We start from the raw sequence: 27,541 nt of genomic DNA on the forward strand, positions 1-27,541 counted from the left end.
TGGACGTGGCTGATCGGCTGGGGCCTGGTCTGAGCCCCGCCTCGCTCCGCCCACCAAGTTTAAAGGGGCGGACCGAGGCGGGGCTCTGGCTATATAAAAGAGCGGGACGCACGCCCATCCGGCTGTGGACGCCATGATGGATGTGTCGGGTGTGGGTTTCCCAAGCAAGGTTCCTTGGAAGATGATGTCTGCAGAGGTAGGCGGATTGCAGGGAGGGACTAAGGGACTGGGGCGGAGTTAGCTCATTTATTAGATTGGAATTCTAAGAAGGAAGCTTAGAAGCCGTCTAGAGCACTCCTGTGGGCATGCTGAGCGCCTAGTGTGTGCCAGGTCCCCAGTGCTTGAGTACCATGGTGTATTTTACCTTCTCCTAAGGATTTTTGTTAGCCTGATTTTCAGGATAGAGAAAATTGAACTCCTGACTATGCTAATAATATCCGTAGACCCTGCCAGGCGTGGTGGCTCACACCTGTAATCTCAGCACTTTTGGCGGATCATGAGGTCAGGAGTAAGAGACCAGCCTGGCCAACATGGTGAAACCCCGTATCTACTAAAAATACAAAAATTAGCCGGGCGTGGTGATGTACCTCTGTAATCCCAGCTACTGGGGAGGCTGAGACAGGAGAATCGCTTGAACCCAGGAGGTGGAGGTTGCAGTGAGCCCAGATCATGCCATTGTACTCCAGCCTGGAAGCCTGGGCGATAGACCAAGACTTCGTCTAAAAAAAATAAAAAAATCCATGGACCCGCAGGAGTTTAGGGGCCAAAGTTCTGGACCTTGATCTGAGGTTACACAATGTTTTTGGGTCTGTGCTTATGTGGCACAGGCTGAAGGATTCAGAACAGCTGGTATTTACATTGGGGTTGTTGTGAAGGTTAGAAACATGCAGGCCGGGTGCGGTGGCTCAAAAAAAAAGAAAAAAGAAACTCATTGTATAATCATGATCATAAATAATAGCAACAAAGATGGTGGTAGTGATCACAGAGTGTGCCATATGTGGCTGTAAGGATCCTACAGGTAATAACCTTTCCAGGTACAGATTGGACAGATCCAAGGACCTCTGACAAAGAGCTCCTTCACTGGGAGGAAAAAGCAACCCACACTGAGTGGCTTGCTTTATTTTAGTCGCTTGCTTTATCTCTTTTAATCTTGTGATTTGGATACATGCCTTCTTTTTTTGAGACACAGTCTCGCTCAGTCACCCAGGCTGGAGTGCAGCGGCATGATCTCAGCTCACTGCAACCTCTACCTCCCGGGTTCAAGTGATTCTCCTGCCTCAGCCTCCCGAGTGGCTGGGATTACAGGTGCACTGTAGCTGGTACTACATGCCTGGCTAATTTTTTTTTTTTTTGAGACGGAGTCTCACTCTGTCACCCAGGCTGGAGTGCAGTGGTGCGATCTGGGCTCACTGCAACCTCTGCCTTCAGGGTTCACACCATTCTCCGGCCTCAGCCTCCCGAGTAGCTGGGACTACAGGCGCCCGCAACCATGCCCGGCTAATTTTTTTGTATTTTTAGTAGAGATGGGGTTTCACCATGTTAGCCAGGATGGTCTCCATCTCCTGACCTCATGATCGGCCCGCCTCGGCCTCCCAAAGTGCTGGGATTACAGGCATGAGCCACTGCGCCTGGCCAATTTTTGTATTTTTAATAGAGACGGGGTTTCGTCATGTTGGACAGACTGGTCTTGAACTCCTGGCCTCAAGTGATCCACCCGCCTCGGCCTCCCAAAGTGCTGAGATTACAGATGTGAGCCACTGTATCGGGCCTGGATAGATGCCTTCTACCAGTAAGGGAACTGAATCCCAGAGACTAAGTAACTTGTTCAGGATAAAACAGTAAGTAAGCGAGGGAGGTCAGATGGCATTTGACCTCAGGCCTTTCCGTGAGGCCGCCCTGACTTCCCATTTCTCATGATGGTTTTGAGCCCTTTCTTCAAAATCTGGTTCCTTGTTACTTTTTTTTTTTTTTTTGAGATGGAGTCTCGCTGTTGTCACCCAGGCTAGAGTGCAATGGTGGGATCTCAGCTCGCTGCAACCTCCGCCTCCCGAGTTCCAGCGATTCTCCTGCCTCAGCCTCCCGAGTAGCTGAGATTACAGGTGCCTGCCACCATGCCCAGCTAATTTTTGTATTTTTAGTAGAGACGGGGTTTCACCGTGTTGGCCAGGATGGTCTCGAACTGCTGACCTCAGGTGATCTGCCCTCCTTGGCCTCCCAAAGTGCTGGGATTACAGGTGTGAGCCACCACGCCCAGTCTTTTTTTTTTTTTTTTTTTTGAAACGGGGTCTTGCTCTGTCTCAGGCTGGAGTGCAGTGGCGCAATCTTGGCTCACTACAACCTCTGCTTCCTGGGCTCAAGTGATCCTCCTGCCTTAGCCTCCCAAATAGCTAGTACTACAGGTGTCCACCACCATGCCCAGTTGATTTTTCATATTTTTCGTAGAGATGGTGTTTCGCCATATTGCCCAGACTGGTCTGGAACTCCTGGACTCAAGTGATCCGCCTATCTTGGCCTCCCGAAGTGCTGGGATCACAGGCGAGAGCCACCATGTCCAGCATTTTCTGTTTTTTTTGTTTGTTTATTTGTTTTTGAGACGGGGTCTCACTCTGTCGCCCAGGCTGGAGTGCAGTAGCATGATCCCGGCTCACTGCAACCTCTGCCTCCCTGGTTCAAGCTATTCTCCTGCCTCAGCCTCCTGAGTAGCTGGGATTACAGGTGCGCGTCACCACACCTGGTTAATTTTTGTATTTTTAGTAGAGACGGGGTTTCATCATGTTGGTCAGGCTGATCTCGAACTCCTGACCTCGTGATCCCACCTCGGCCTCCCAAAGTGCTGGGATTACAGGCATGAGCCACCGCGCCCGGCCTCTGTTTTTTTGTTTTTTGTTTTTTTTTCAAATTCTCCAAACTGCCTCAGCATGGTTCCTTGTTACTTTCTGCATAAAGTGTGAAGGTGTTAGCCTGACACTCACCGCCCCTCCTCCTCCAGCCCGGCCTCCCAGCCTCACCTCTGTGCGTCAGCCATAGGGTCTGCCAGCATTTGCAAACTGACCTTTCATTCCTTCCTCTTCACCTCTGTGCCTTTGACTGTGCAGTGACCTTCTGTGGTCAGAATCGCACCCTCTCTGGGCAGATCAGCTCCTCCTTTTATTTTTTTGAGATGGAGTCTTGCTCTGTCGCTCAGGCTGGAGTGCAGTGGTGCGATCTCGGCTCACTACAACCCCCGCCTCCCAGACTTAAGCAATTCTTCTGCCTCAGCCTCCCAAGTAGCTGGGATTACAGGTGCACACCACCACGCTCGGCTAATTTTTGTATTTTCAATAGAGACGGGGTTTTGCCATGTTGGACAGGCTGGTCTCAAACTCCTGACTTCAGGTGATCCACCCGCCTCGGCCTCCCAAAGTGCTGGGATTACAGGTGTGAGCCACCGGGCCACCTGGCCTCCCATGGTCGTAACTGCTGTGGGAGTGGTGCCCATGATGGCATTAACTGGATTCGTTTGGGGGACCTCATCTCCCCTTAAGGCTGCCAGCTGGCTAAAGGCACAGTGGTCGCTGGCATACCTCTAGACCATGGATCCGAGGGCATCTTGGAGACCCTGGGATACTGGGGAGAGGGCTTCTAAGGCAGAGAGGAGCAGCTGGGCATGGGCGAGGGGGAGGGGCACACTCTGTTGAGAAGGAAAGTCTTACGGAGCCTCATGTTTGTACCCTGCAGGAGCTGGAGAATCAGTACTGTCCCAGCCGATGGGTTGTCCGACTGGGAGCAGAGGAATCCTTGAGGACCTACTTACAGATAGGAATTGAAGGTACTGGTGTGACCTCTCCGTGGCCGCAATGGGTGGCCTTTAGCATGTGGCAGTGGTTCAGAATGCTGGGGGTTGGGGGCTGCGCTGCACCACCTGGGCCTCGAGGGGCATTTCCCAAACACCAGGCACTTTATAAACCTCCCTGCTCAGGGGCAGGTGCCCAGGACCCCTTGCTGCAGGGACTGCTGGAGGCAGGAGAGGTCTGGGGGAGGTCCATGGCTCAGTTGACCATGCCTGGCCTTTCCTGCTCAGCCAACCATACCCAGGCCCGTAAGGCTGCGGGCTGTGGTTGGCATAGGGAGGTAAAGTGAACAGAGGAATGTTCCCCATCCGCTGCTGAATGTGGAATGCGGTCACTATTCATAAAAAGCAATACTTTGGGAGGCCGAGGCAGATATATCACTTGAGGCCAGGAGTTCGAGACCAGCCTGGCCAACATGGCAAAACCCCATCTCTACAAAAAAATACAAAAATTAGCTGGACACCTGTAATTCCAGCTACTCTGGAACCTGAGGCATGAGAATTGCTTGAACCTGGGAGGCAGAGGTTGCAGTGAGCTGAGATTGCATCATTGCACACCAGCCTGGATAACAGTGAGACCCTGTCTCCAGAAAGAAAAAAAAAGCAATGAAGCCTTTTTTTTTTTTTAATGAGACTGAGTCTTGCTCTGTTGCCCAGGCTGGAGTGCAGTGGTGCGATCTCAACTCACTGCAACCTCTGCTTCCAGGGTTCAAGCGATTCTCCTAACTCAGCCTCCTGAGTAGCTGGGACTACAGGCGCGCCCCTCCACACCCAGCTAATTTTTGTATTTTTAGTGGAGATGGGGTTTCACCATGTTGGCCAGGATGGTCTCCATCTCTTGACCCTCGTGATCTGGCCTCCTCGGCCTCCCAAAGTGCTGGGATTACAGGCGTGAGCCACCGCGCCTGGCCGCCTTTTCTTTCTTTCTTTTTTTTGAGACAGAGTTTCGCTCTTGTTGCCGAGGCTGGAGTGCAATGGCATGATCTCAACTCACCACTAACTCCGCCTCCTGGGCTCAAGTGCTTCTCCTGCCTCAGCCTCCTAAGTAGCTGGGATTACAGGCATGCGCCACCACGCCCTGCTAAGTTTTTTGTTTTTTTTTTTTTTTTTTTTTTAGTAGAGATGGGGTTTCTCCATGTTTGTCAGGCTAATCTTGAACTCCTGACCTCAGGTGATTCGCCCTCCTCCGTCTCCCAAAGTGCTAGGATTACAGGTGTGAGCCACCATGCCCTGACTTTTTTTTTTTTTTTTTTTTTTTTTTGAGACGCAGTTTTGCTCTTGCTGCCCGGGCTGGAGTGCAGAGGTGCAATCTCGGCTCACCGCAACCTCCACCTCCCGGGTTCAAGCGATTCTCCTGCCTCAGCCTCCCGAGTAGCTGGAATTACAGGCCTGTGCCACCAAGCCCGGCTAATTTTGTATTTTTAGTAGAGACGGGGTTTCTCCATGTTGGTCAGGCTGGTCTCAAACTCCCGACCTCAGGTCATCTTCCTGCCTCAACCTCCCAGAGTGCTGGGATTACAGGTGTGAGCCATCGTGCCTGGCCTTTCACCTTTTCTTTCTTTAAAGAAATCTGGACTTGGGAACCTGTAAACTAGTGAAGTCTTAAGGTCCATTTCCATCTCTACCCTGTATTTGCAAAGTGCTGTACCACGATCTGAACACCTGGTAATGCATCTGTGCTGGGATGGGGAGCGGGCCCCGAGGAGGAAGTGTGGGTGAGGACGCAGCCAGCCATGCTTGGCAAATTAGCTCTGTTGCAGCAGGCTCAACACAGCCTTTCAGAGGCAGATGCCTGGGCTCCTGGGCTTGGTGGTTTTCTAAACAGAGAGAACCCAGGAGGAGGAACAGACTTGTTAGAAGTGTGTTCCAGCAATTCCATCATCCTCCTGTCTCAATAGATTGGGGTGGAGCTGTTTACTGGGCTCTTCATGTTCCTTGCTGCTGCCCAGCTCTGATCCAAATTCATCTCTATTTGCTCGATAAATACATGAGTGTGGCGAAACATACAAGAGCTGTAAGCAGCCGGGCGCGGTGGCTCACGCCTGTAATCCCAGCACTTTGGGAGGCCGAGGCGGGCGGATCACGAGGTCAGGAGATCGAGACCATCCTGGCTAACACGGTGAAACCCCGTCTCTACTAAAAATACAAAAAATTAGCCGGGCGTGGTGGTGGCCGCCTATAATCCCAGCTACTCGGGAGGCTGAGCCAGGAGAATGGCGTGAACCCGGGAGGCGGAGCTTGCAGTGAGCCGAGATCGTGACTCTGCACTCCAGCCTGGGTGACAGAGTGAGACTCTGTCTCAAAAAAAGAAAAAAAAAAAAAAATTAGCTGGGCGTGGTGGCGGGCACCTGTAGTCCCATCTACTCTGGAGGCTGAGGCAGGAGAATGGCTTGAACCCAGGAGACGGAGCTTGCAGTGAGCTGAGATGGCGCCACTGCACTCCAGCCTGGGTGATAGAGCGAGACTCCATCTCGAAAAAAAAAAAAATTCAAAAATTAGCAGGGTGCGGTAGTGTGCACCTGTAGTTCCACCTACTTGAGAGGCTGAAGTGGGAGGATGACTGCTGCCTCGGAGTTCAAGGCTGCATATTTCTTTATATATTGGGTTTTTTTTTTTCTTTGAGACAAGGCCTCGCTCTGTCACCCAGGCTGGAGTGCAGTGGCGTGATTTTGGCTCATTGCAACCTCTGCTTCCTGGGTTCAAGCCATTCTTGTGTCTCACATTCTTGTGTTTCAGCCTCCCGAGTAGCTGGAATTACAGGCACGCGCCACCACACCAGCTAATTTTGTATCTTTAGTAGAGGTGGGGTTTCACCATGTTCGCCAGGTTGGTCTGGGACTCCTGGCCTCAAGTGATCTGCTCGCCTCCCAAAGTGCTGGGATTATAGGCGTGAGCCACACTTTTCCTTCTTTGCACCAGGGAGAATTACGAATTTTCTCATTTTTGATTTGTATTCGTCCTTACAAAGCCAGCCTGTTAACTTGCAATGAGGGATGTTCGCTTTTAATGAGTAGACAGCCTCATCCCCATCAAGGCCTGGCCGCCCTCGTCTGGGCTCAGGGAGAACAAAGTGAGTATGGCCAGGGCGCAGGAGGCTGGCAGAGAGGGGCTTTAAGAAACATTTCCTTTACCACTAGCTTTTAAATTAGTTTTACTGTGACCTTCAGTTAAAATACTTTTTTTTTTTTTTTTTTTTTAAGACGGAGTTTTCTCTTTTTGCCCAGGCTGGAGTACAGTGGTGTGATCTCGGCTCACCGCAACCTCTGCCTCCCGGGTTCAAGGGATTCTCCTGCCTCAGCCTCCTGAGTAGCTGGGATTACAGGCATGTGCCACCATGCCTGGCTAATTTTTTATTTTTAGTAGAGACAAGGTTTCTCCATGTTGGTCAGGCTGGTCTCGAACTCTCGACCTCGGGTGATCCGCCTGCCTCAGCCTTCCAAAGTGCTGGGATTGAGCCACAGCACCCGGCCCAAAAAAATGCATTTTACAGTCAGCAAAATGCTGTATATATTTTTTATCCAGATACAAAAGTTCAAATTCTGTATGATTTCATTTAAATGAGGTCCCTAGAGAAGTCAAATTAATAAAGACAAGAAATGGAATGGTGGTTGCTAGGGGTAAGGGGAGGGAGGAATGGGGAGTGTTTAAAGGGGACAGTTTCTTTCTTTTTTTTTTTAATTTTGAGACAGGCAGAGTCTCACTCTGTTGCCCAGGCTGGAGGGCAGTGGTGCTATCTCATCTCACTGCAACCTCCACCTCCCGGGTTCAAGCAGTTCTTGTGCCTCAGCTTCCCGAATAGCTGAGATTGCAGATGTGCACCACCATGCCCGGCTAATTTTTGTATTTTTAGTAGAGACAGGGTTTCGCCATGTTGGCCAGGCTGGTCTCAAACTCCTGGCCTCAGGTGATCCGCCCGCCTCGACCTCCCAAAGTGCTGGGACTACAGGCACGAGCTGCTGTGTGCAGCCCTGCAGTCCTGTTTTTTTTTTTTTTTTGGTGGAGTTTCACTCTTGTTACCCAGGCTGGAGTGCAGTGGCGTGATCTCAGCTCACCTCAGTCTCTGCCTCCTGGGTTCAAGCAGTTCTCCTGCCTCGGCCTCCCAAGTAGCTGGGATTACAGGCATGCACCACCACGTCCAGCTAATTTTGTATTTTTAGTAGAGATGGGGTTTCTCCATGTTGGTCAGGCTGGTCTGGAACTCCCAACCTCAGGTGATTTGCCCGCCTCAGCCTCCCAAAGTGCTGGGATTACAGGCAAGAGCCACTGCGCCCGGCCTTGCAGTCCTGGTTTTAATATCATGCACAGCATTAGAAAGTATTTCTTTTTTTTTTTTTTTGAGACGGAGTCTTGCTCTGTTGCCCAGGCTGGAGTGCAGTGGCATGATCTCGGCTCACTGCAAGCTCCAGCCTCCCGAGTAGCTGGGACTACAGGTGCCCACCACCACGCCTGGCTAATTTTTTGTATTTTTAATAGAGATGGGGTTTCACCGTGTTAACCAGGATGGTAGCATTAGAAATTATTTCTAACCCAGGCTGGGCTCGATGGCTCATCCCTGTAATCCCAGCACTTTGGGAGGCCAAGGCAGGAGGATCACTTGAGGTCAAGAGTCCACGGCCATCCTGGCCAACATGGTGAAACCCCGTCTCTACTAAAAACACAAAAAGTAGCCAGGCATGGTGGCGTGCACCTATAATCCCAGCTACTTGAGAGGCTGAGGCAAGAGAATTGCTTGAACTCAGGAGGCAGAGGTTGCAGTGAGCCAAGATTGCACCACTGCACTCTAGCCTGGGTGACAAAGCGAGACCTTGGCTCAGAAAAAAAAAGAAAAGAAATTATTTCTACCCAGCCGGGCACAGAGGCTCATGCCTGTAATCCCAGCACTTTGGGAGGCCAGGGTGGGCAGATCACTTGAGGTCAGGAGTTTGAGACCAGCCTGGCCAACATGACAAAACACTTTCTCTACTGAAAATACAAAAATGAGCCAGGCATAGTGGCACATGCCTGTAATCCCAGGTGACTGAAGTAGGAGAATAGCTTGAACCCCGGGTGGGGGAGGTTGCAGTAAGTCGAGACCGCGCCATTGCACTCCAGCCTGGGCAACAAAGAATGAAACTCCATCTGAAAAAAAAAACAGAAAAAAAAGCCCAGAAATTATTTCTAACCCAAAACAATTGAAAACAGGTACTCAAACAAGCACTTTGACATGCGTGTTCATAGCACCGTTTCCACACAGCCTGAGTTGTAAATAATAGCAATGAAGCTTTTGCTTTAATGAGAAAGGAAGTTTGCCATAAGGTTTCTTCTGGGGTGTCTTGCTGAAGCCCTCCTGTGTTCTTGCCCTGGGGTTCAGGGACTGGAGGGCCCTCTGTGGGAAGCATGAGTCGCCTCATTCTCTGTCTCTGCACCCCAGCTGTCCTCTCCTAGAGAGAGGCAATTTCTCTTTCTTGAGGTTAGTAGAGTTTTTTAATATCTGAGGGAGGCTTATACATGATAATGAACACCTACAGCTGCTTGGTTTTAATGGCCATTCCACTTAGAACATAAATTTCATGATGTTTTTCTTAATCGTAGCACAATATTAATCTAGTCCATTTATAGGCTTAAGAACTCCTGTGTTAATTAAATCACGACCTTCTGATGAAGCCACTCCGATGAGCCTGTGAGGCGCATTGTCTTCACACTGTGCTGGGGCAGGGTTGTTGGCAAACCCCCATGGATGGCAGCCGGCAGTGGCCTCACAGTGACAAATGCGTCTGCCTTTTGACCCAGAATTCTACCCCTGAGAGTGCGTCCTATAGAAGCTCGTAAGTGGTGCGGTAATGGATGTACAAGGCTATTCACAGCAGGGGCGTTTGTGGTAGCATGGCCTGGGAGACAGCCCAGATGGCTTTCAGCAAAGGATTGGTGGCAGGTCTGCAGCCCTGGGGCTTATCAGACACCAACCCTGTTGGCACCTTGATCTGGGACTTCCAGATTGCAGAACTGTGAGAAAATAAAATCTCCATTAAGTTTCCCCAGTCTGTGGTATTTTGTTATAGCCACCCAGGCTGACTCCGACAGGAACCCAGGATGGATGTGAGCGTGTTACAACCAGCTCACGCTTGTGGCTGTAGGGAGTCCGAGTAGAAGCTGGAAGAGCCTAGAGGGGTGGCTGCTGCCTTCCAGGGAACAGGTCAAAGGGGATCCAACCAGAGTGGTCTCAGTGCAGGTGGGAAGGAGACTCTAGACCCAGGACAAGCAGTGGAGGGGGCGTCCAAGGATTTCCTGATGATCAGATGTGGTTTGAGAAAGAGAGGGGGCCGGGTCTGGTGGCGCATGCCTGTAATCCCAGACTTTGGGAAACCAAAGCAGGAGGACAGCTTGAGCCCAGGAGTTCGAAACCAGCTGGGCAACATGCAAGACCTGGTTTCTACAAAAAAATTAAAAATTAGCTGGGTGCGGTGGTGCTTGCCTGTGGTCCCATCTACTTGGGAGGCTAAGGTGGGAGGATCACTCGAGCCCTGGAGTTCGAGAACAGCCTGGGCAACATGGCGAAACCCTGTCTCTACAAAAAATACAAAAATTAGCCAGGCGTGGTGGCACATGCCTGTAGTCTTAGCTACTCTGGTGGCTGAGGTGGGAAGCTTGTTTGAACCTAGGAGGTTAAGGCTGCAGTAAGCTGAGATTGCACCACTACACTCCAGCCTGTGTGACAGAGTGAAACCATGTCTCAGAAATAAAAAGTGAATTCAGGAGTTCGAGACCAGCCTGGCCAACACCATGAAAACCCGTCTCTACTAAAAATACAAACATTAGCCTGGGCCAGATGCACTGGCTCGCACCCATAATCCCAGCACTTTGGGAGGCCAAGGCGGGAGTTTGAGACCAAACTGGCCAACATGGTGAAACCCCATCTCTACTACAAATGCAAAAAAAAAAAAAAAAAAATTAGCCATGCATGGTGGCGGGTGCCTGTAATCCCAGTTACTTGGGAGGCTGTGGCAGGAGAATCACTTGAACCCAGGAAGCAGAGGTTGCAGATCACTTGAACCCAGGAAACAGAGGTTGCAGTGAGCGGAGATTGCACCGTTGCACCCCAGCCTGGATGACAAGAGCAAAGCTCTGTCTCAAAAAAAAAAAAAAAAAAAAATTAGACAGGTATTGTGGTGCACACCTGTAATCCCAGCTGCTTGGAAGGCAGAGGCAGGAGAATCACTTGAACCCCAGAGGCGGAGGTTGCAGTGAGCCAAGATTGCGCCAGTGGACTCCAGCTTGGGTGACAGAGCGAGACTGTCTCAAAAAAACAAAACAAAAACAAAAACCAGACAAGGCTCTTCAGCGAAATGCTCGCTCCTCTTCCCTTTCATCCACCCAGTTCCCCTGGGTCCCACCAAGGTGGCCACTGTTCTTCATATGGATATAGACTCCCCCTCCCTTTCATCCAAACGGCCCCGTAGTACACACAGTTCCACCCTGCCAGTTTCACTTAGTATTTCTTGGAGATGCTTCCTCATCTGTACGTAGATAGCTTCTCGTCAGTACATAGGGAGCCCTTCAGGGGCAAGTGGTTGGTAACGTGGGTGCTGGCAAAACAGGTTTTGCAACCTCACTGGCATTCTGCAAAGGCAGCTTCCTGCCTGGATTGGCACATGGGCAACTTCCCTTTGATTTCTCTCAGCTTTAATCCATCCAGCTGAAGTGGAGACAGCCTGGTTTACGGTTCTGCATTCTGGCATAGACGCAATTCGTACAAGCTCTCAGCCCCATACTTCTTCTTCCTCTGCCGTGTTTACCCTTCTGGAGTTGTAGAATGAATCACCACCCGAGGAAAGCACGGTTGGGTTTTTTTCTTTTCTTTTTCTTTTTTCTTTTTTCTTTTCTTTTTTTTTTGAGACAGAGTCTTGCTCTGTTGCCCAGGCTGGAGTGCAGTGGTGCAATCTCAGCTCACTGCAACCTCTGCTTCCTGGTTCAAGCGATTCTCGTTCCTCAGCCTCCTGAGTAGCTGGGAGTACAGGTGTGCGCCACCATGCCCGGCTAACTTTTGTATTTTTAGTAGAGATGGGGTTTCACCATATTGGCCAGGGTGGTCTCGAATGCCTGACCTTGTGATCCACCCACCTCGGCCTCCCAAAGTGCTGGGATTACAGGTGTGAGCCACCACGCCCGGCCAGGTTTTTTTTTCTCTAGGCCCACTGTGGCCACCAAGGTTGGGGACCAGGGGGCCTCCAGGGACAGGAATCCCAAGTTGCAGGTTAATACGTGGAGCCCTTTCTGAGATGCAGGTTCTACAGGGAACTGGATTCCACCTCTTTTGGGGAGATCAACCCAGGAGCCCAAGGATCCCCTGATGGTGCCTGAGCACAGCTATGAGAAGGGGGTGTCCAGATCCTTGGGGTGACGGGATGAGAGAGGTGGGGCATGGCCTGCAGACTGGCCCCCAGAGGCCTTAGGTCTCTGCTGACTAGCTAGAATTCTGAAAACTGTGTTATGTAAAACACTTAGCATCTGCAGTGCCAAATAAAGGTGACCCCCACCACGACATAAAAAAAAAAAAAAAAGACATGTCCAAATCCTAACCCTGGGAACCTATGAAGGTATTTCCTTATTTGGTGCATTTTGTTTTGTTTTGTTTTGTTTGAGACAGAGTCTTGCTCTGTCACCCAGGCTGGAGTGCAGTGGTGTGATCTCAGCTCACTGCAACCTCTGCCTCTGGGTTCGAGCCTCAGCCTCCTGAGTAGCTGGGATTACAGGCACGCGCCACCATGCCCAGATAATTTTTGTATTTTTAGTAGACACAGAGTTTTACCATGTTGGCCAGGATGGTCTCAACTCCTGACCTCAAGTGATCTGCCCCCCTCAGCCTCCCAAAGTGCTGGGATTACAGGTTCCCGGCTGGTATTTCCTTATTTGGAAAGACCATCTTTGTAGGTTTTATTAGCTAAAGTCAAGTCATTCTGGGTTAGGGTGGGCCCTAAATCCCATTGACTGGTATCCTGCTAAGAGACAGAAGAGGGAGGGACACACAGGGAAGGGACCACGTGAAGACGGAGGCAGAGACAGGAAGAGGCAGAGGTGACTGGAGTGACGTAGCCACAGGCCTTGGAATGCCTGGAGCCACCAGGAGCTGCAGGAGGCAAAAGAGGCATTGGCAGTGTGGCAGTGTCCACACCTTAATTTCAGACTTCTGGCCTCTAGAACTGTGAGAGAAGCGCATTCTACTGCTGTGAGACACTCTATTTGCAGTACTTTGTTACAGCTGCCCTGGTAAACAAATGCAATATTTATTTTCAGCAAAGCAGGGAGTTCCTGCAAAGATGACTAGACCAGGTTCCTTCTCCCAAGAGCGCAGTGTTCTAGCTGTGAATACTAGGAGTGCGTTGCTGCGGTGGGAGGGGAGGCAGGGTTTACTGACTGATCATTCCACTGGTCTGGATGTTCTCTTTCTTTCTTTCCTTTCTTCCCAGACAGAATCTCGCTCTGTCACCCAGGCTGGAGTGCAGTGGTGCAATCTCAGCTCACTGCAGCCTCTGCCTCCCAGGTTCAAGTAATCCTCCCACTTCAGCCTCCTGAGTAGCCGGAATTACAGGTGTCCGCCACCACGTCCAGATAACTTTTTAAAAAATTTTTAGAAAATATAGGCTAAGGCACGAGAATTGCTGGAACCCAGGAGGCAGAAGTTGCAGTGAGCCAACATGGTACCGCTGCACTCCAGCCTGGGTGACAGAGCAAGACTCCGTCGCAAAAAAAAAAAACAAAACGATGAATGCTAGGATAAAAAATAGAGCAAGAGGCCAGGCGCAGTGGCTCACGCACTTTGGGAGGCCGAGGTGGATGGATCATCTGAGGTTGAGCTCGAGACCAGCCTCGCCAATACAGTGAAACTCCATCTCTACTAAAAATACAAAAATTAGCCAGGTGTGGTGGCATGTGCCTGTAATCCCAGCTACCCAGGAGGCTGAGGCTGGAGGATTGCTTGGCGCCGGGAGTTTGAGGCTGTAGCATGCGGTGATTGCACCTATGAATAGCCACTGTACTCCAGCCTGGGCAATATAGTGAGACCCTGTCCTTTAAAACAAAAAAGTATGGCCCATATAATAAGTATGTAGTAAAGTTGTGCTGAAAAGGGTCCTCGCAGAACCACAGTTCACTTGTTGACAGACGTCAGGACTGGCAGTCTCTTTTTTTTTTTTTTTTTTTTTGAGACGGTGTCTCGCTCTGCCCCCAGGCTGGAGTGCAGTGGCGCGATCTCAGCTCACTGCAAGCTCCACCTCCCGGATTCACGCCATTCTCCTGCCTCAGCCTCCCAAGTAGCTGGGACTATAGGCGCCCGCCACCACGCCCGGCTAATTTTTTGTATTTTTAGTAGAGACGTGGTTTCACTGTGTTAGCCAGGATGGTCTCGATCTCCTGACCTCGTGATCTGCCTGCCTCGGCCTCCCAAAGTGCTGGGATTACAGGCATGAGCCACCACTCCCGGCCTGGCAGTCCTCTTTCAATGGGAGGTGCTGAGAGCTGAAGCTCAACACGCCAACTTAACGGAGCTTTCAGCTGGAAGGTTTCTACCTGTGCTGAAATAGAAATTGCCGCCACCTGGTTGGGCGCAGTGGCTCACGCCTGCAATCCCAGCACTTTGGGAGGCCAAGGTGGGCGGATCACAAGGTCAGGAGTTCAAGACCAGCCTGGCCAACAACCCTGTCTCTACTAAAAAAAAAAAAAAAAATTAGCTGGGCATAGTGGCGTGCGCCTGTAGTCCTAGCTACTTGGGAGGCTGAGGCAGGAGAATCGCTTGAACTGGGGAGGTGGAGATTGCAGTGAGCTGAGATCGTGCCACTGCACTCCAGCTTGGGCAACAGAGTAAGACTTCGTCTCAAAAAAAAAAAAAAAAAAAAAAAGATAAATTGCTGCCACCTGAGCTTGTGCTGACAGCGACTTGTCCATTTCTGAGACAGCCACCAGGAGGGCCCGGGCCGCCAGGAAGAGCCTGCTGCATGTCCCCTATGGAGACGGCGAAGGGGAGAAAGTGGACATTTACTTCCCTGACGAGTCAGCTGAAGGTTGTCGGTGAAGGGGCTGGGGGTCCCGGGGCTTGGGGGTCCAGTGGCAGAGCTCAGCAGGGCGGGCCTCCCTCACGCGCCCTGTGCTTGGTTTTGCAGCCTTGCCTTTCTTCCTGTTCTTTCACGGAGGATACTGGCAGAGCGGAAGGTGAGTCGGGGGATGTGGATGGTGGACTGCAAGAGAGATTCCACTTTCCCCGGGGGACTCCTCCTCCAGGGCTGCCACAACCAAACTGCCACAAGCTGGGCGCTCCCTGCAGGGCTGTGTCTCACAGCGCTGAAGAGCAGAAGTCTCAAGTCAGATGTGGGCAGGGTTCCTAGGGAGGATCCTTCCTGCCTCCACCAGCTTCTGGTGGCCTCAGGCAGCCCTTAGCTTGTGTCTGCATAGCTCCAGCCTCTGCCTCCATTCACATGTGATCCTGGTGTTCCTGGGTCTCAAATCTCTTTTTTTTTTTTTTTTTTTGAGACAGAGTCTCACTCTAACCCAGACTGGAACACAGTGGTGCGACCTCAGCTCACTGCAACTTTGGCCTCCCGGAGTCGAGCAATTCTTCTGCCTCAGCCTCCCAAGTAGCTGAGATTACAGGTGTGCGCCACCACGCCCAGTTAATTTTTTTATTTTTAGTAGAGACGGGGTTTCACCATGTTGGCCAGGCTGGTCTTGAACTCCTGAGCTCAAGTGATCCTCCCGCCTTGACCTCTCAAAGTTCTGGGATTACAGGCGTGAGCCACCACACCAGCTTCCTTTTTTTTTTTTTTTTTTTTAATAAGGTCATAGTCACAGGTTCTGGGGTTAGGATTTGGACATATCTTTTTGAGGGACACAGTTCAACCCACTACACCCAGTGAGAAGCATGTTCAGCCTCCTCTTGAGTCAAGGGAAAAGCCAGAGTGACCAACCACTGTCCCAGTTTGCTTGGGACTTAGGAGGGGTTTCCCAGGACATGGAGTTTTCAGTACTTTAGAAAAAAAAAAAATGAGAGTCCCAGGTAAAATGGGACAGTTGGTCACTGTAAGCTAAGCAGTGGGTATTTGGGAATTTGGGATCTTGGCAGACACTGCTGTTCCCTAGGGTCTTCCTACAGAGTTGCTTTCAAGCATGTTCATGTTAATAGCTTACATTTAATGGCCAGGCACGGTGGCTTACTCCTGTAATCCCAACACTTTGGAAGGGCAAGGCGGACGGATCACTTGAAGTCAGGAGTTCGAGACCAGCCTGGCCAACATGGTGAAACCCTGTCTCTACTAAAAATACAAAAATTAGCTGGACATGGTGGTGTGTCCCTGTAATCCCAGCTACTCGAGAGGCTAATGCAGGAGAATCGCTTGAACCCAGGAGGTGGAGGTTGCAGTGAGCTAAGATCGTGCCACTGCACTCCACCCTGGGAAAAAAAAAAAAAAAAGCTTACATTTATTGCACACAAAACTCTCTACGCTGCTAGTCTTTAATTCTCAAAAACAGTTCTCTAAGAGAGGGAACATAATTGCCTCTATTTTACAGAGGAGGAAACCAGGCTTAGAAGTTACATAAATTGCCAGGCACAGTGGCTCACACCTATAATCCCACACATTGGGAGGCCGAGGCAGGAGGATTGAGTTAGAAACCAGCCTGGTCAACATAGCAAGACCCCCATCTCTACAAAAGAAAAAATAAATTTGCTGGGCATAGTGGTGCACACCTGTACTCCTGCTTGGGAGGCTGAGGCAGGAGGATCGCTTGAGCCCAGGAGGTCGAGGCTGCAGTGAACCATGATCACACCATTGCACTCCACCCTGGGCAATGGAGCAAGGCCCCAACACTTAGAAAAAAAAAAGTTACATGAAGTTCCCTCAAGTTCCCGTAGCTAGCATGTGATGTGGCAGGGAGACAGCCTGTTCGCTTCACTCTCTCACATGGGGCCAGAAAGGGGTGATGCTGTGCGTGGACAGGACATCTGGCAAGTGGTGTGTCCAGGACACAGGAAGCAGCGTAGCAGCCAAGCTGCCTCCAGCTGTCACATCTGTGTGTCTCTCTGCAGTAAGGATGAGTCTGCCTTCATGGTCGACCCGCTGACGGCACAGGGAGTGGCCGTGGTAATAGTGGCTTACGACATCGCCCCCAAAGGTAATAGGGGTGGTTGCTGCAGGTCCGAGGGCCAGTGGGCTTTAGGAGGAAGCGCGTCCCTGACCCAGCTCATGCTCTCTGTGCAGGCACCCTGGACCAGATGGTAGACCAGGTGACCCGCAGCGTTGCGTTTGTCCAGAAGCGGTATCCAAGCAACAAGTGGGTGTTGCCGGTAGATTTTCTTCCTGTTGGACCTCACTGGGTGGGAGGACAGTGCAATCAGTCCCTCGGACACAGCCAAGCTGCCCCACTGGCCTGTGGAGCAGAAAGCAAGTTGGGACTCTTCGAAGGGGGCCTGATGTTGTGGGGAAACTGCGTGCAAATCCATCTCTCTGCTCTGACCCCTCCCAGGGGAATTTACCTGTGTGGACACTCAGCCGGGGCCCACCTGGCCGCCATGATGCTCCTGGCCAACTGGACCAAGCATGGGGTCACGCCCAACCTCAAAGGTCTCCATGGGGGCTACAGCCTGGCTGGGCAACCTTCATCTCCCCATGAGCCTTGGGGTTTGGGCCAACTGCTGGAAATCCTCCCGGCCGTGAATGGCTTGACCGCAGGGCTTCGAGCCCTCTGAGCAAGGCCTTCTCTGCTTCCTCTGTGCCCCCTCCCCTGGTCCTGCCCCTCTGGCGGTGGGGGTGGGCTGGCCCTGCCTTGCTCCGCCTGGAGCCTGGCCCTGTGACAATTCTGTACCTTCACAGGCTTTTTCCTGGTGAGTGGGGTCTTTGACCTGGAGCCCATCGTGTATACTTCACAGAACGTTGCTCTCCAGCTGACCCTGTGAGTTTCTTACCCACCACCTCCCCTGGTTCACCAGGAGCCTGGCTCCTCTCTGTCCTGACCCCTGTCCACTCCCCACCCCAGGGAGGACGCTCAGAGGAACAGCCCCCAGCTGAAGGTGGCCCAGGCGCAGCCGGCGGACCCCACCTGCCGTGTGCTGGTGGTTGTGGGCCAATTCGACTCCCCCGAATTCCACCGACAGTCCTGGGAGTTTTACCAGGTACTCCCAGCGCAGGTTTGTGGCCAGAGTTCGAGGGTCATGTGAGCTCATTATTTTCCTCTTTCTTTTACCCAAGTGGACAAGACCGTCCATCATTTATTTAACACGTACTGAGTGAACCCTGACCTGTGCCAGGCATGGCCCCATGTCCTGCCCTGCCTGCCCTCCCACTGCTCAGGCCCCTCTTCCCATGTCTCCCCTGCCCAGACCCTGTGTCAAGGAGAGTGGAAAGCCTCGTTTGAAGAGCTCCATGATGTGGACCACTTTGAAATCGTTGAGAATCTGACCCAGAAGGACAACGTGCTCACCCAGGTGGGGCCTCATCCCTGGCAGCCCTTTCATGGTAGACAGCAGAGGTCCTGTCACAGCCCCTTAGATGCGCAAACCAGGACTTCGAGACCAGCCTGGCCAACATGGAGAAACTCTGTCTCTACTAAAAATACAAAAAAATTAGCCAGATGTGATGGTATGTGCCTGTAATCCCAGCTACTCAGGAGGCTGAGGCATGAGAATTGCTTGAACCCAGGAGGCAGAGATTGCAGTGAGCCGAGATTGCAACACTGCACTCCAGCCTGAGCGACAGAGTAAGACTCCGACTCAAAAAAAAAAAAAAAAGACCTAGGAAAGAAAGAACCTAAGAAAGACCATCTTGTTTCTTTCTTTTTTTTTTTTTTTTTTTTTTTTTTTTTACTGATAAAATCATTTTTATTTAATTTGAGTGAAACATGTCCACATCTCAAAAATACAGTTTTGTATTATGAATAATAAATGTAAAGTCTTTATCTTCAAGAGGATCCTGATTCTCAACCAAACATATATGACAATGCTTTCCTCTGGTTCCTCCAAACTGAGGCCTCATGAAGGCTCAAATATGGAGTGAGAGGGACCCAGCAACAGACAATGTAAGACAAGAAGGAAGAGGTAGGATGGTCAGCTCTAAGGCTCAGGAATTCCCTGGGGGAGGCCAATGTAATGACGTCAACTATGAAGCTTACTGGGTAAAAATATACATAAAAAGCTGAAAACTCCATGGGTTGACTTTGGTGGGAAGGAGACTCTAGAATCATAAGCAGTTGTACCAAAAGGACTGAGTCAGAATGACGTTTATCTAAGGATTAAGGCAAAGGTTTACAAGCACATAAGTATTTGTTCCAAATTTTACTACAGTAGCAATATTCTTTTCTGTAATGTCAGCTACCCCAAGCAAGGGATGTCATAAACAAACTCAGACAAGTGCCTAAGTATTCAGTACCTCTAAGAGTGGTATATCAAGAATTCTTAGGCTACTGAGAAAACAGATTCTGCTATTACCCAGGAAATCAACTGGAAGGCATTTTTATAACCTTACACCACAAAAGGAAAAATTGAAAGGTAGTACTAATAAATGCAAACTACATCACCTAGAAAATGGTAATCTAGAATGTCACTGTTAATATTTAAGAATTTGAACTTTCTTTTTTTCTAGTATTTATTGATGATTCTTGGGTGTTTCTCGGAGAGGGGGATATGGCAGGGTCATAGGATAATAGTAGAGAGAAGGTCAGCAGATAAACACATGAACAAAGGTCTCTGATTTTCCTAGGCAGAGGTCCCTGCAGCCTTCTGCAGTGTTTGTGCCCCTGGGTACTTGAGATTAGGGAGTGGCGATGACTCTTAAAGAGCATGCTGCCTTCAAGCATCTGTTTAACAAAGCACATCTTGCACCGCCCTTAATCCATTTAACCCTGAGTTGACACAGCACATGTTTCAGAGAGCACGGGGCTGGGAGAAAGGCCATAGATCAACAGCATCCCAAGGCAGAAGAACTTCTCCTAGTCAGAACAAAATGGAGTCTCCTATGCCCACCTCTTTCTACACAGACACAGCAACAATCTGATCTCTCCTTCCTTTAGAGAAGGGTCTACTCTCTTGCACCCAGGCTGGAGTACAGTGGCAAAATCTTAGCTCTCTGCTGCCTCCTGGGCTCAAGTGGTTATCCTGCCCCAGCCTCTCGAGTAGCTGGGACTACAAAGGCATGCCACTGTGCGCTGCTAATTATTCAATGTTTTTGTAGAGATGGGGTCTCTATGTTCCCCAGGCTGGTCGTCGTCATCTTCCTTCTTCCTTCTTCTTCCTTCTTCCTCCTTCTTCCTCCTCCTCCTTCCTCCTTCTTTTTCTTCCTTCGTCTTCTTTGTCTTCTTCTTCTTCTTCGTCGTCTTCTTCCTTCATCTCAGCATATTATACCTCTAACCAGACTGTCTTCAACTCCTGACTTCAAGTGATCTTCCCACCTCAGCCTCCCAAAGTGTTGAGGTTGCAGGCATCAGCCACTGCATCCAGCCCTGTCTCATTTCCTTAATCAAATTCCTGCAAAGAGCTGCTCTGATTCTGGGCCTTTTGTGTCTTCTCTTCCTGCTCCAGATTATCTTGAAAACAATCTTCCAGTAGTTCTGACGATACCTGGAGCCTGGTCCACATGCATCCCACCTTGGGAAGCCTCTCCAAAGAGCTTTTGGATCTGAAGCTGACAGCTTCAGTTTCCCCCAGCACCCAGGAGAGCCTTGCTGTGTCTGCCTGCCCGGCAAGAGTCCATTCTCACTACTGGGACACTCATGAAAATCTCCAGGTCCTCCCTCTTCCCAGCCTGGATGGAGCTCCAGGGCTGGGGAACGTCCACAAGTCAATGCTTGGAGATGCCCTGAGCCGCCTCTTAGCCTCATCTGGCCCCTCCACCTGCTGACAGAGCGTGACAAAGATGACACTCAAAAGTAATGCCATTACATGGCATTACTTTTTTTTTTTTTTTTTTTTTTTGAGATGGAGTCTCACTGTCACCCAGGCTGGAGTGCAGTGGCGTGATCTTGGCTCACTGCAGTCTCCAATTCCCGGGTTCAAGCAATTCTTCTGCCTCAGCCTCCCGAGCAGCTGGGACTACAGGCACCTGCCATCACGTCTGGCTAATTTTTGTATTTTTAGTAGAGACGGGGTTTCAACATATTGGCCAGGCTGGTCTCAAACTCCTAACCTTGTGATTCACCTGCCTTGGCCTCCCAAAGTGCTGGGATTCCAGGCGTGAGCCACTGTGCCTGGCCAGAATGGCATTATATTTAAATGGTTCATAAAGAAGCACAAAAGAATATTATTTCATAACATGTAAAAATTATATAAAACGTAAATTTCCATGATGGTAAATAAAGTTGTATTGGAACACGGCCCTGCTCGTTCATTTACATATTGTCTAGGGCAGCTTTCAAGCTGCAGGGTGGAGCTGAGTGGTGGCGACAGTGACCTCCTGGCCAGTAGTGCCTGAAGCATTTCCTTTCTGGCCCTTTTCAGGAAAAGTTTGTGGACCCCTGGGTAAGGGCTTCCCCAAGCCAGGACCCTCTGCCTTCTGCTTCAGTCTCCTGTCTGCTCTGTCCTCCGTCTCCCTGACATTTGGGTCTGTCCCTGAATGCCCCGGGGTCTCAGCGTTGGGGCCAACACCTTGACAGGACAATGCTACCCACATGTAGGACAAGCTTCCTCTGCACCCAAGAGTGGTGTGCATGTCCCAAGAAGCCAGCCACATCCATCTACCACCCACCCCACCACACCGCCTCTTTCTCTCACACTGAATAGCATTCAAGAATTTCCACTGTGGGCTGGGCGCGGTGGCTCATGCCTGTAATCCCAGCACTTTAGGAGGCCGAGGTGGATGAATCACCTGAGGTCAGGAGTTCAAGACCAGCCTGGCCAACATGGCAAAACCCTGTCTCTACTAAAAATAGAAAAATTAGCCAGGCGTGGTGGCTGGCGCCTGTAATCCTAGATACTTGGGAGGCTGAGGTAGGAGAATCTCTTGAACCCAGGAGGCGGAGGTTGCAGTAAGCTGAGATTGTGCCCCTGCACTCCAGCCTCGGCGACAGAGCCAGACTCCATCTCAAAGAAAAAAAACAATTTCCATTGTATGTGTGCAGCAAACCATCATGACACACATTTACCTGTGTAACAAACCTGCACATCCTACACATATACGCTGGAACTTAAAGTAAAAGCTGGGGGAAAAAAAAAGAATTTCCACCATGACATTATTGAGTATAGCAAAAAAAAAACAAGAAACAGCCTAGTGTTCATTAGGGAATAAACGCATTCAAGCAGCATCAAACCCTGCAGCCATTACAAAGAGATCTATGTTGACCGTGTGGAATATCTCCAAGAGCCACAATAGCCTCCCTTATCTGCAGGATTCACTCCAAGACCCTCTGAAACCATGGATAATACTGAACCCTATATACACTATGTTTTTTCCCGCATATACATACCTATGATAAAGTTTAATTTATAAATTGGCAAAGGGTATATAAATATTCCTTCTAAGAGATTAACAATAACTAATAAAGTAGAACGATTAAAACAATATGATCAAAGTTATGTGAAGCCAGGTGCCGTGGCTCACGCCTGTAATCCCAGCACTTTGGGAGGCTGAGGCAGGTGGATCGCCTGAGGTCAGGAGTTCGAGACCAGCCTAGCCAACATGACAAAATCCTGTCTCTACTAAAGATAAAAAAATTAGCCGGGCATGGTGACACATGCCTGTAATCCCAGCTACTTGGGAGGCTGAGGCAGGAGAATCGCTTGAACCTGGGAGGCAGAGGTTGCAGTGAGCTAAGATCGCACCGTTGCACTCCAGCCTGGGCAACGAGTGAAACTCTGTCTCAAAACGAAACAAGCAAAGTTATGGGGTTGCTCTCTTTCTCTCAAAATATCCTCTTTTTGGCAGGGCATGGTGGCTCATGCCTGTAATCCCAGCACTTTGAGAGGCTGAGGTGGGTGGATCACCTGAGGTCAGGAGTTCAAGACCAGCCTGGCCAACATGGTGAAACCCCGTCTCTACTAAAAATACAAAAAATTAGCTGGGCGTGGTGGTGCAGGCCTGTAATCCCAGCTACTTGGGAGGCTGAGGCAGGAGAATCACTCGAACCCAGGAGCCGGAGTTTGCAGTGAGCCGAGATCATGCCATTGCACTCCAGCCTGGGCCACAGAGCAAGACTCCGTCTCAAAAAAAAAAAGACTTGCTTTGTTTTTTTTTTTTTTTTGAGATCTCTTTCTCCCAGGCTGGAGTGCAGTGGCCCAATCATGGCTCACTGCAGCTTTGACCTCCCAGGATCAAGTGATCCTTCCACCTCAGCCTCCCGAGTAGCTGGAACTACAGGTGCATGCCTGACTGATTTTTTTTTTTTAGACGAAGTTTCACTCTTGTTGCTCTGGCTTGAATGCAATGGCAGGATCTCGGCTCACTGCAACTTCTGCCTCTTAGATTCAAGTGATTCTCGTGCCTAAGCCTCCCGAGTAGCTGGGATTATAGGTGCCCACCACCATGCCCGGATAATTTTTTGTATTTTTAATAGAGACAGGGTTTCACCATATTGGTCAGGCTGGTCTCAAACTCCTGACCTCAGGTGATCCACCTGCCTCAGCCTTCCAAAGTGCTGGGATTACAGGCGTGAGCCACCGGGCATGGCCTTTCCTGGCTAATTTTTTAAATTTTTTATAGAGATGGGATCTCAGTGTTGCCCAGGCTGATCTTGAACTCCTAGATTCAAGTGATCCTCCCTCCTTGGTCTCCCAAAGTGCTGAGATTACAGGCGTGAGCCACTGCCCCGGGCTGGGAAATACTTTTTTAAATGAGGGCAATGTGAAGCTGAAATGCCGTTTGATGAAAGATCTGTTTGCCTGACGTCCTGTTTGAGCCTGGGTGGACAGGACAGCACCTGCCAGCTCCGGGAAGCACTGCGGATGGGAAGAGGCTTGGTCACTCTCCAAAGGTGGCAGGAGTTGGAGGGGGTGAGCTGAAGGTAAGGAGACTCTAGAAGGTGGGGAACCTGGAGACAGGGGCTGCCCAGCGGGCTCGGGACTGACACCCCCACGGATACAGTTCACTGCGGCTCAAACATAAAAGGAACCCAACTATTGTGGGAGGAAAAGACCCTTCTGCCTTTTCTTTTTTTCTTTTTCTTTTTTTTTTTTTTTTGAGACAGAGTCTTGCTCTGTCGCCCAGGCTGGAGTGCAGTGGCGTGATCTCGGCTCACTGCAAGCTCTGCCTCCCGGGATCACGCCATTCTCCTGCCTCAACCTCCCACGTAGCTGGGACTACAGGTGCCCGCCACCATGCCCAGCTAATTTTTTGTATTTTCTAGTAGAGACAGGGTTTCACCGTGTTAGCCAGGACGTTCTCGATCTCCTGACCTTGTGATCCACCCGCCTCGGCCTCCCAAACTGCTGGGATTACAGGCGTGAGCCACCACGCCTGGTTCTTTTTTCTTTCTTTTTTTTTCCGAGACAGAGTTTCACTCTTGTTGCCCAGGCTGGAGTGCAGTGGCGTGATCTCGGCTCACTGCAACGTCCACCTCTGGGGTTCAAGCGATTCTCCTGCCTCAGCCTCCCGAGTAGCTGGGACTACAGGCACCAGCCACCACGCCTGGCTAATTTTTGTATTTTTAGTAGACACGCGGTTTCACCATATTGGCCAGGCTGATCTCAAACTCCTGACCTTGTGGTCTGCCCGCCTCTGCCTCCCAAAGTCCTGGGATTACAGGCGTGAGCCACCATGCCCGGCCTGACCCTTCTGCCCTTTCAAAAACAATGTTCGTTCTCTCACAGCCTTCTCTTATCATATTAAGTCCAGGCCGCAGGCCTAATTTGTCCAGTGAATGCTATGCAAATATTTCATGCACCTGCTGATCACAGGAATGATATGTACTTGGTACGCACTGATCGTACCTCGGGGTGGGAGAAGAGGGGGGAAGGAAGCAAAGAACAGCCCCCTCCTTTCCTGGTGCACCTTCAGTGTGCCGATGGGGCCCAGACTCGCCGCAGATGGCCCCCTTCCCAGAGACGGGAGGATCCTCCACCCACTCCCCAGCCTCCAGGACCATCCTTACTCCTGCCTTCAGGCACTCAAGTTATTATTTGTTTAGACATGCGGATATATTCAAGCTGGGCACAGCACAGCAGCCCCACCCCAGGTGGCTTGAAGTCAGAGCTGGGGTTCAAAGGGACCACACCCCGAGGGACTGTGTGGGGTCGGGGCACACAGGCCACTGCTTCCCCCAATCTTTCTCAGCCATTCCTGAAGTCAGCCTCACTCTGCTTCTCGGGGATTTCAAACGCGCAGAGACTCCGGCACTTTTGTAGAAGCCCCTTCTGGTCCTAACTTGCACCCGGATGCTGTGGGGCTGCAGCTGCTGCTCGGGCTCGGGAGGATGCTGGGGGCCCGGTGCCCATGAGCTTTTGAAGCTCCTGGAACTCGGTTTTGAGGGTGTTCAGGTCCAGGAGGACACCTGGGCTGTCCTTGTCCATGCATTTGATGACATTGTGAGCAGAAGTGAAAAGGAGTTAGGCCAGGCGTGGTGGCTTATGCTTGTAATCCCAGCACTTTGGGAGGCTGAGGCAGGTGGATCACGAGGTCAGGAGTTCAATACCAGCCTGGCCAAGATGGTGAAACCCCGTCTCTACTAAAAATACAAAAAAATTAGCCGGGCATGGTGGCGGGCGCCTGTAATCCCAGCTACTGGGGGTGCTGAGACAGAGAGTTGCTGGAACCCAGGAGACGGAGGTTGCAGTGAGCCAAGATTGTGCCACTGCACTGCACTCCAGCCTGGCGACAGAGCGAGACTCTGTCTCAAAAAAAAAAAAAAGAGAAATGAAAAGGAGTTGTTGTTCCCTTCCTCCCTCCTGAGGGCAGGCAACTGCTGCGGTTGCCAGTGGAGGTGACACGTCCTTGGTCTGTGCCCGGGGGCCACCCCAGCAGAGGCCATGGTGGTGCCAGGGCCCGGTTAGCGAGCCAATCAGCGGGACCCAGGGGCAACCTGCCAAAGTCAACTGGATTTGATAACTGCAGCGAAGTTAAGTTTCCTGATTTTGATGATTGTGTTGTGGTTGTGTAAGATAATGAAGTATTTCGGGGTAGTATGCTAATGCCTTCAACTTACAAACGGTTCAGGTAAACCACCCATATACGTACATATACATGCATATGATATATACACATACAGGGGTGCGTGTGTGTTCATATATATGAGGGGAGAGAGAGAGAGGGAGAGAGAGGAGGTCAGGGAAAGGGAGAGAGAAAGGAAGAGAGGAGACAGAGAAGGAGACAGCGAGAGAGCAGGGAGTAGAGAGAGGGAACGGGTAAGAGAGAGGGAGAGGAGGAGAGAAAGGGAGGAAGAAGCAGAGAGTGAATGTTAAAGGAAATAGGCAAAACATAAACAGAAAATCTGGGTGAAGGGTATCTGAGTATTCTTTGTACGATTCTTGCAATTATCTTTTATTTAAATTGACATCAGGCTGGGTGCAGTGGCTCACGTCTGTAATCCCAGGACTTTGGGAGGCCGAGGCAGGCAGATCACCTGAGGTCAGGAGTTTGAGACCAGCCTGGCAAACATGGCGAAACCCCGTCTCTACTAAAAATACAAAAATTAGCCTGGTGTGGTGGTGCGTGCCTGTAATCCCAGCTACTCGGGAGGCTGAGGCGGGAGAATCGCTTGAACCCACAGCAGGGAGGAGGTTGCAGTGAGCTGAGATCATGCCACTGCACTCCAGCATAGGAGATAGAGCGAGACTCAGTTTCAAATAAATAAATAAACATCAAAATAAAAAGTTTCTGTATTAAAGAATGGGGGCGGGGTGGGAGGGGTAGGGAGAGGTTGCAAAAATAAATAAATATATAAATAAAACCCAAAATGAAAAAGAGAGTGGAGGCACCAGGCCTGCGTGGGGCTGGAGGGCTAATAAGGCCAGGCTTCTTATCTCTGGCCATAGAACCAGAGAAGTCAGCGGATGTGAGAGGTGCCAACCTCTAATGCCCAGCTCCAGAAGTGACTCCAGAACACCCTGTTCCAAAGCAGAGGACACACTGTTTTTTTTTTTAATAGGCTGCAGGACTTACTGTTGGTGGGATGCCCTGCTTTGCGGAGGGAAAGGAGGAGTTTGCCCTGAGCACAGGCCCCCACCCTCCACTGGGCTTTCCCCAGCTCCCTTGTCTTCTTATCACAGTGATGGCCCAGTCCTTGGCCCCTGACTCCAGAAGGTGGCCCTCCTGGAAACCCAGGTCGTGCAGTCAACGATGTACTCGCCGGGATAGTGATGTCTGCTGCACTCCATTCCTCCCCTGTCCATTTGTCCTTCATGCCCATCTGGAGTGGTTGCTTTTTGCAGAGGTGGCGCCCTGTAAAGCTCTCCTGTCTGACTTTTTTTTTTTTTTTTGACTGAGTTTTGCTCTTGTTGCCCAGGCTGGAGTGCAATGGCACAATCTCAGCTCACTGCAACCTCTGCCTCCGGGTTCAAGCGATTCTCCTGCCTCAGCCTCCCGAGTAGTTGGGATTACAGGCATGCACCACCACGCCCGGCTAATTTTTGTATTTTTAGTAGAGACAAGGTTTCACCGTGATGGCCAGGCTGGTCTTGAACTCCAGGACTCAAGTGATGCCCCTGCCTAGGCCTCTCAGTGTTGGGACTACAGGCGTGAGCCACTGCACCTGGCCTGCACGCGCTCTTTGAAAGCAGTCGAGGGGGCGCTAGGTGTGGGCAGGGACGAGCTGGCGCGGCGTCGCTGGGTGCAC

The 27,541-nt window shown here is 50.7% G+C and overlaps 1 protein-coding gene across 10 annotated transcripts; it reads left to right on the forward strand.

Moving 5' to 3' along the window:
- Positions 1–3: 3 nt before the first annotated feature.
- AFMID (arylformamidase) lies at positions 4–22,040 on the forward strand. 10 transcript variants are annotated; one of them, XM_009252080.4, is made up of 11 exons: positions 91–196; positions 3,718–3,808; positions 14,758–14,865; positions 14,962–15,010; positions 16,881–16,966; positions 17,053–17,125; positions 17,318–17,415; positions 17,665–17,743; positions 17,828–17,978; positions 18,171–18,275; positions 20,364–22,040. In XM_009252080.4, exons 1-11 carry the CDS (start codon positions 134–136, stop codon positions 20,388–20,390), a joined length of 930 nt encoding a protein of 309 aa, XP_009250355.2. In that variant the 5' UTR covers positions 91–133; the 3' UTR covers positions 20,391–22,040. The 10 variants fall into 10 exon arrangements, with proteins under 10 accessions (XP_054391774.1, XP_009250355.2, XP_009250357.1 ...); XM_009252082.4 differs by having other exon boundaries at positions 17,828–17,963; XM_009252081.4 differs by having other exon boundaries at positions 14,758–14,862.
- The last annotated feature ends 5,501 nt before the right edge of the window (positions 22,041–27,541 follow it).

The sequence above is a fragment of the Pongo abelii genome, chromosome 19, assembly GCF_028885655.2.
Source record: "Pongo abelii isolate AG06213 chromosome 19, NHGRI_mPonAbe1-v2.0_pri, whole genome shotgun sequence".
In the NCBI taxonomy this organism is placed as follows: Eukaryota; Metazoa; Chordata; class Mammalia; order Primates; family Hominidae; genus Pongo; species Pongo abelii.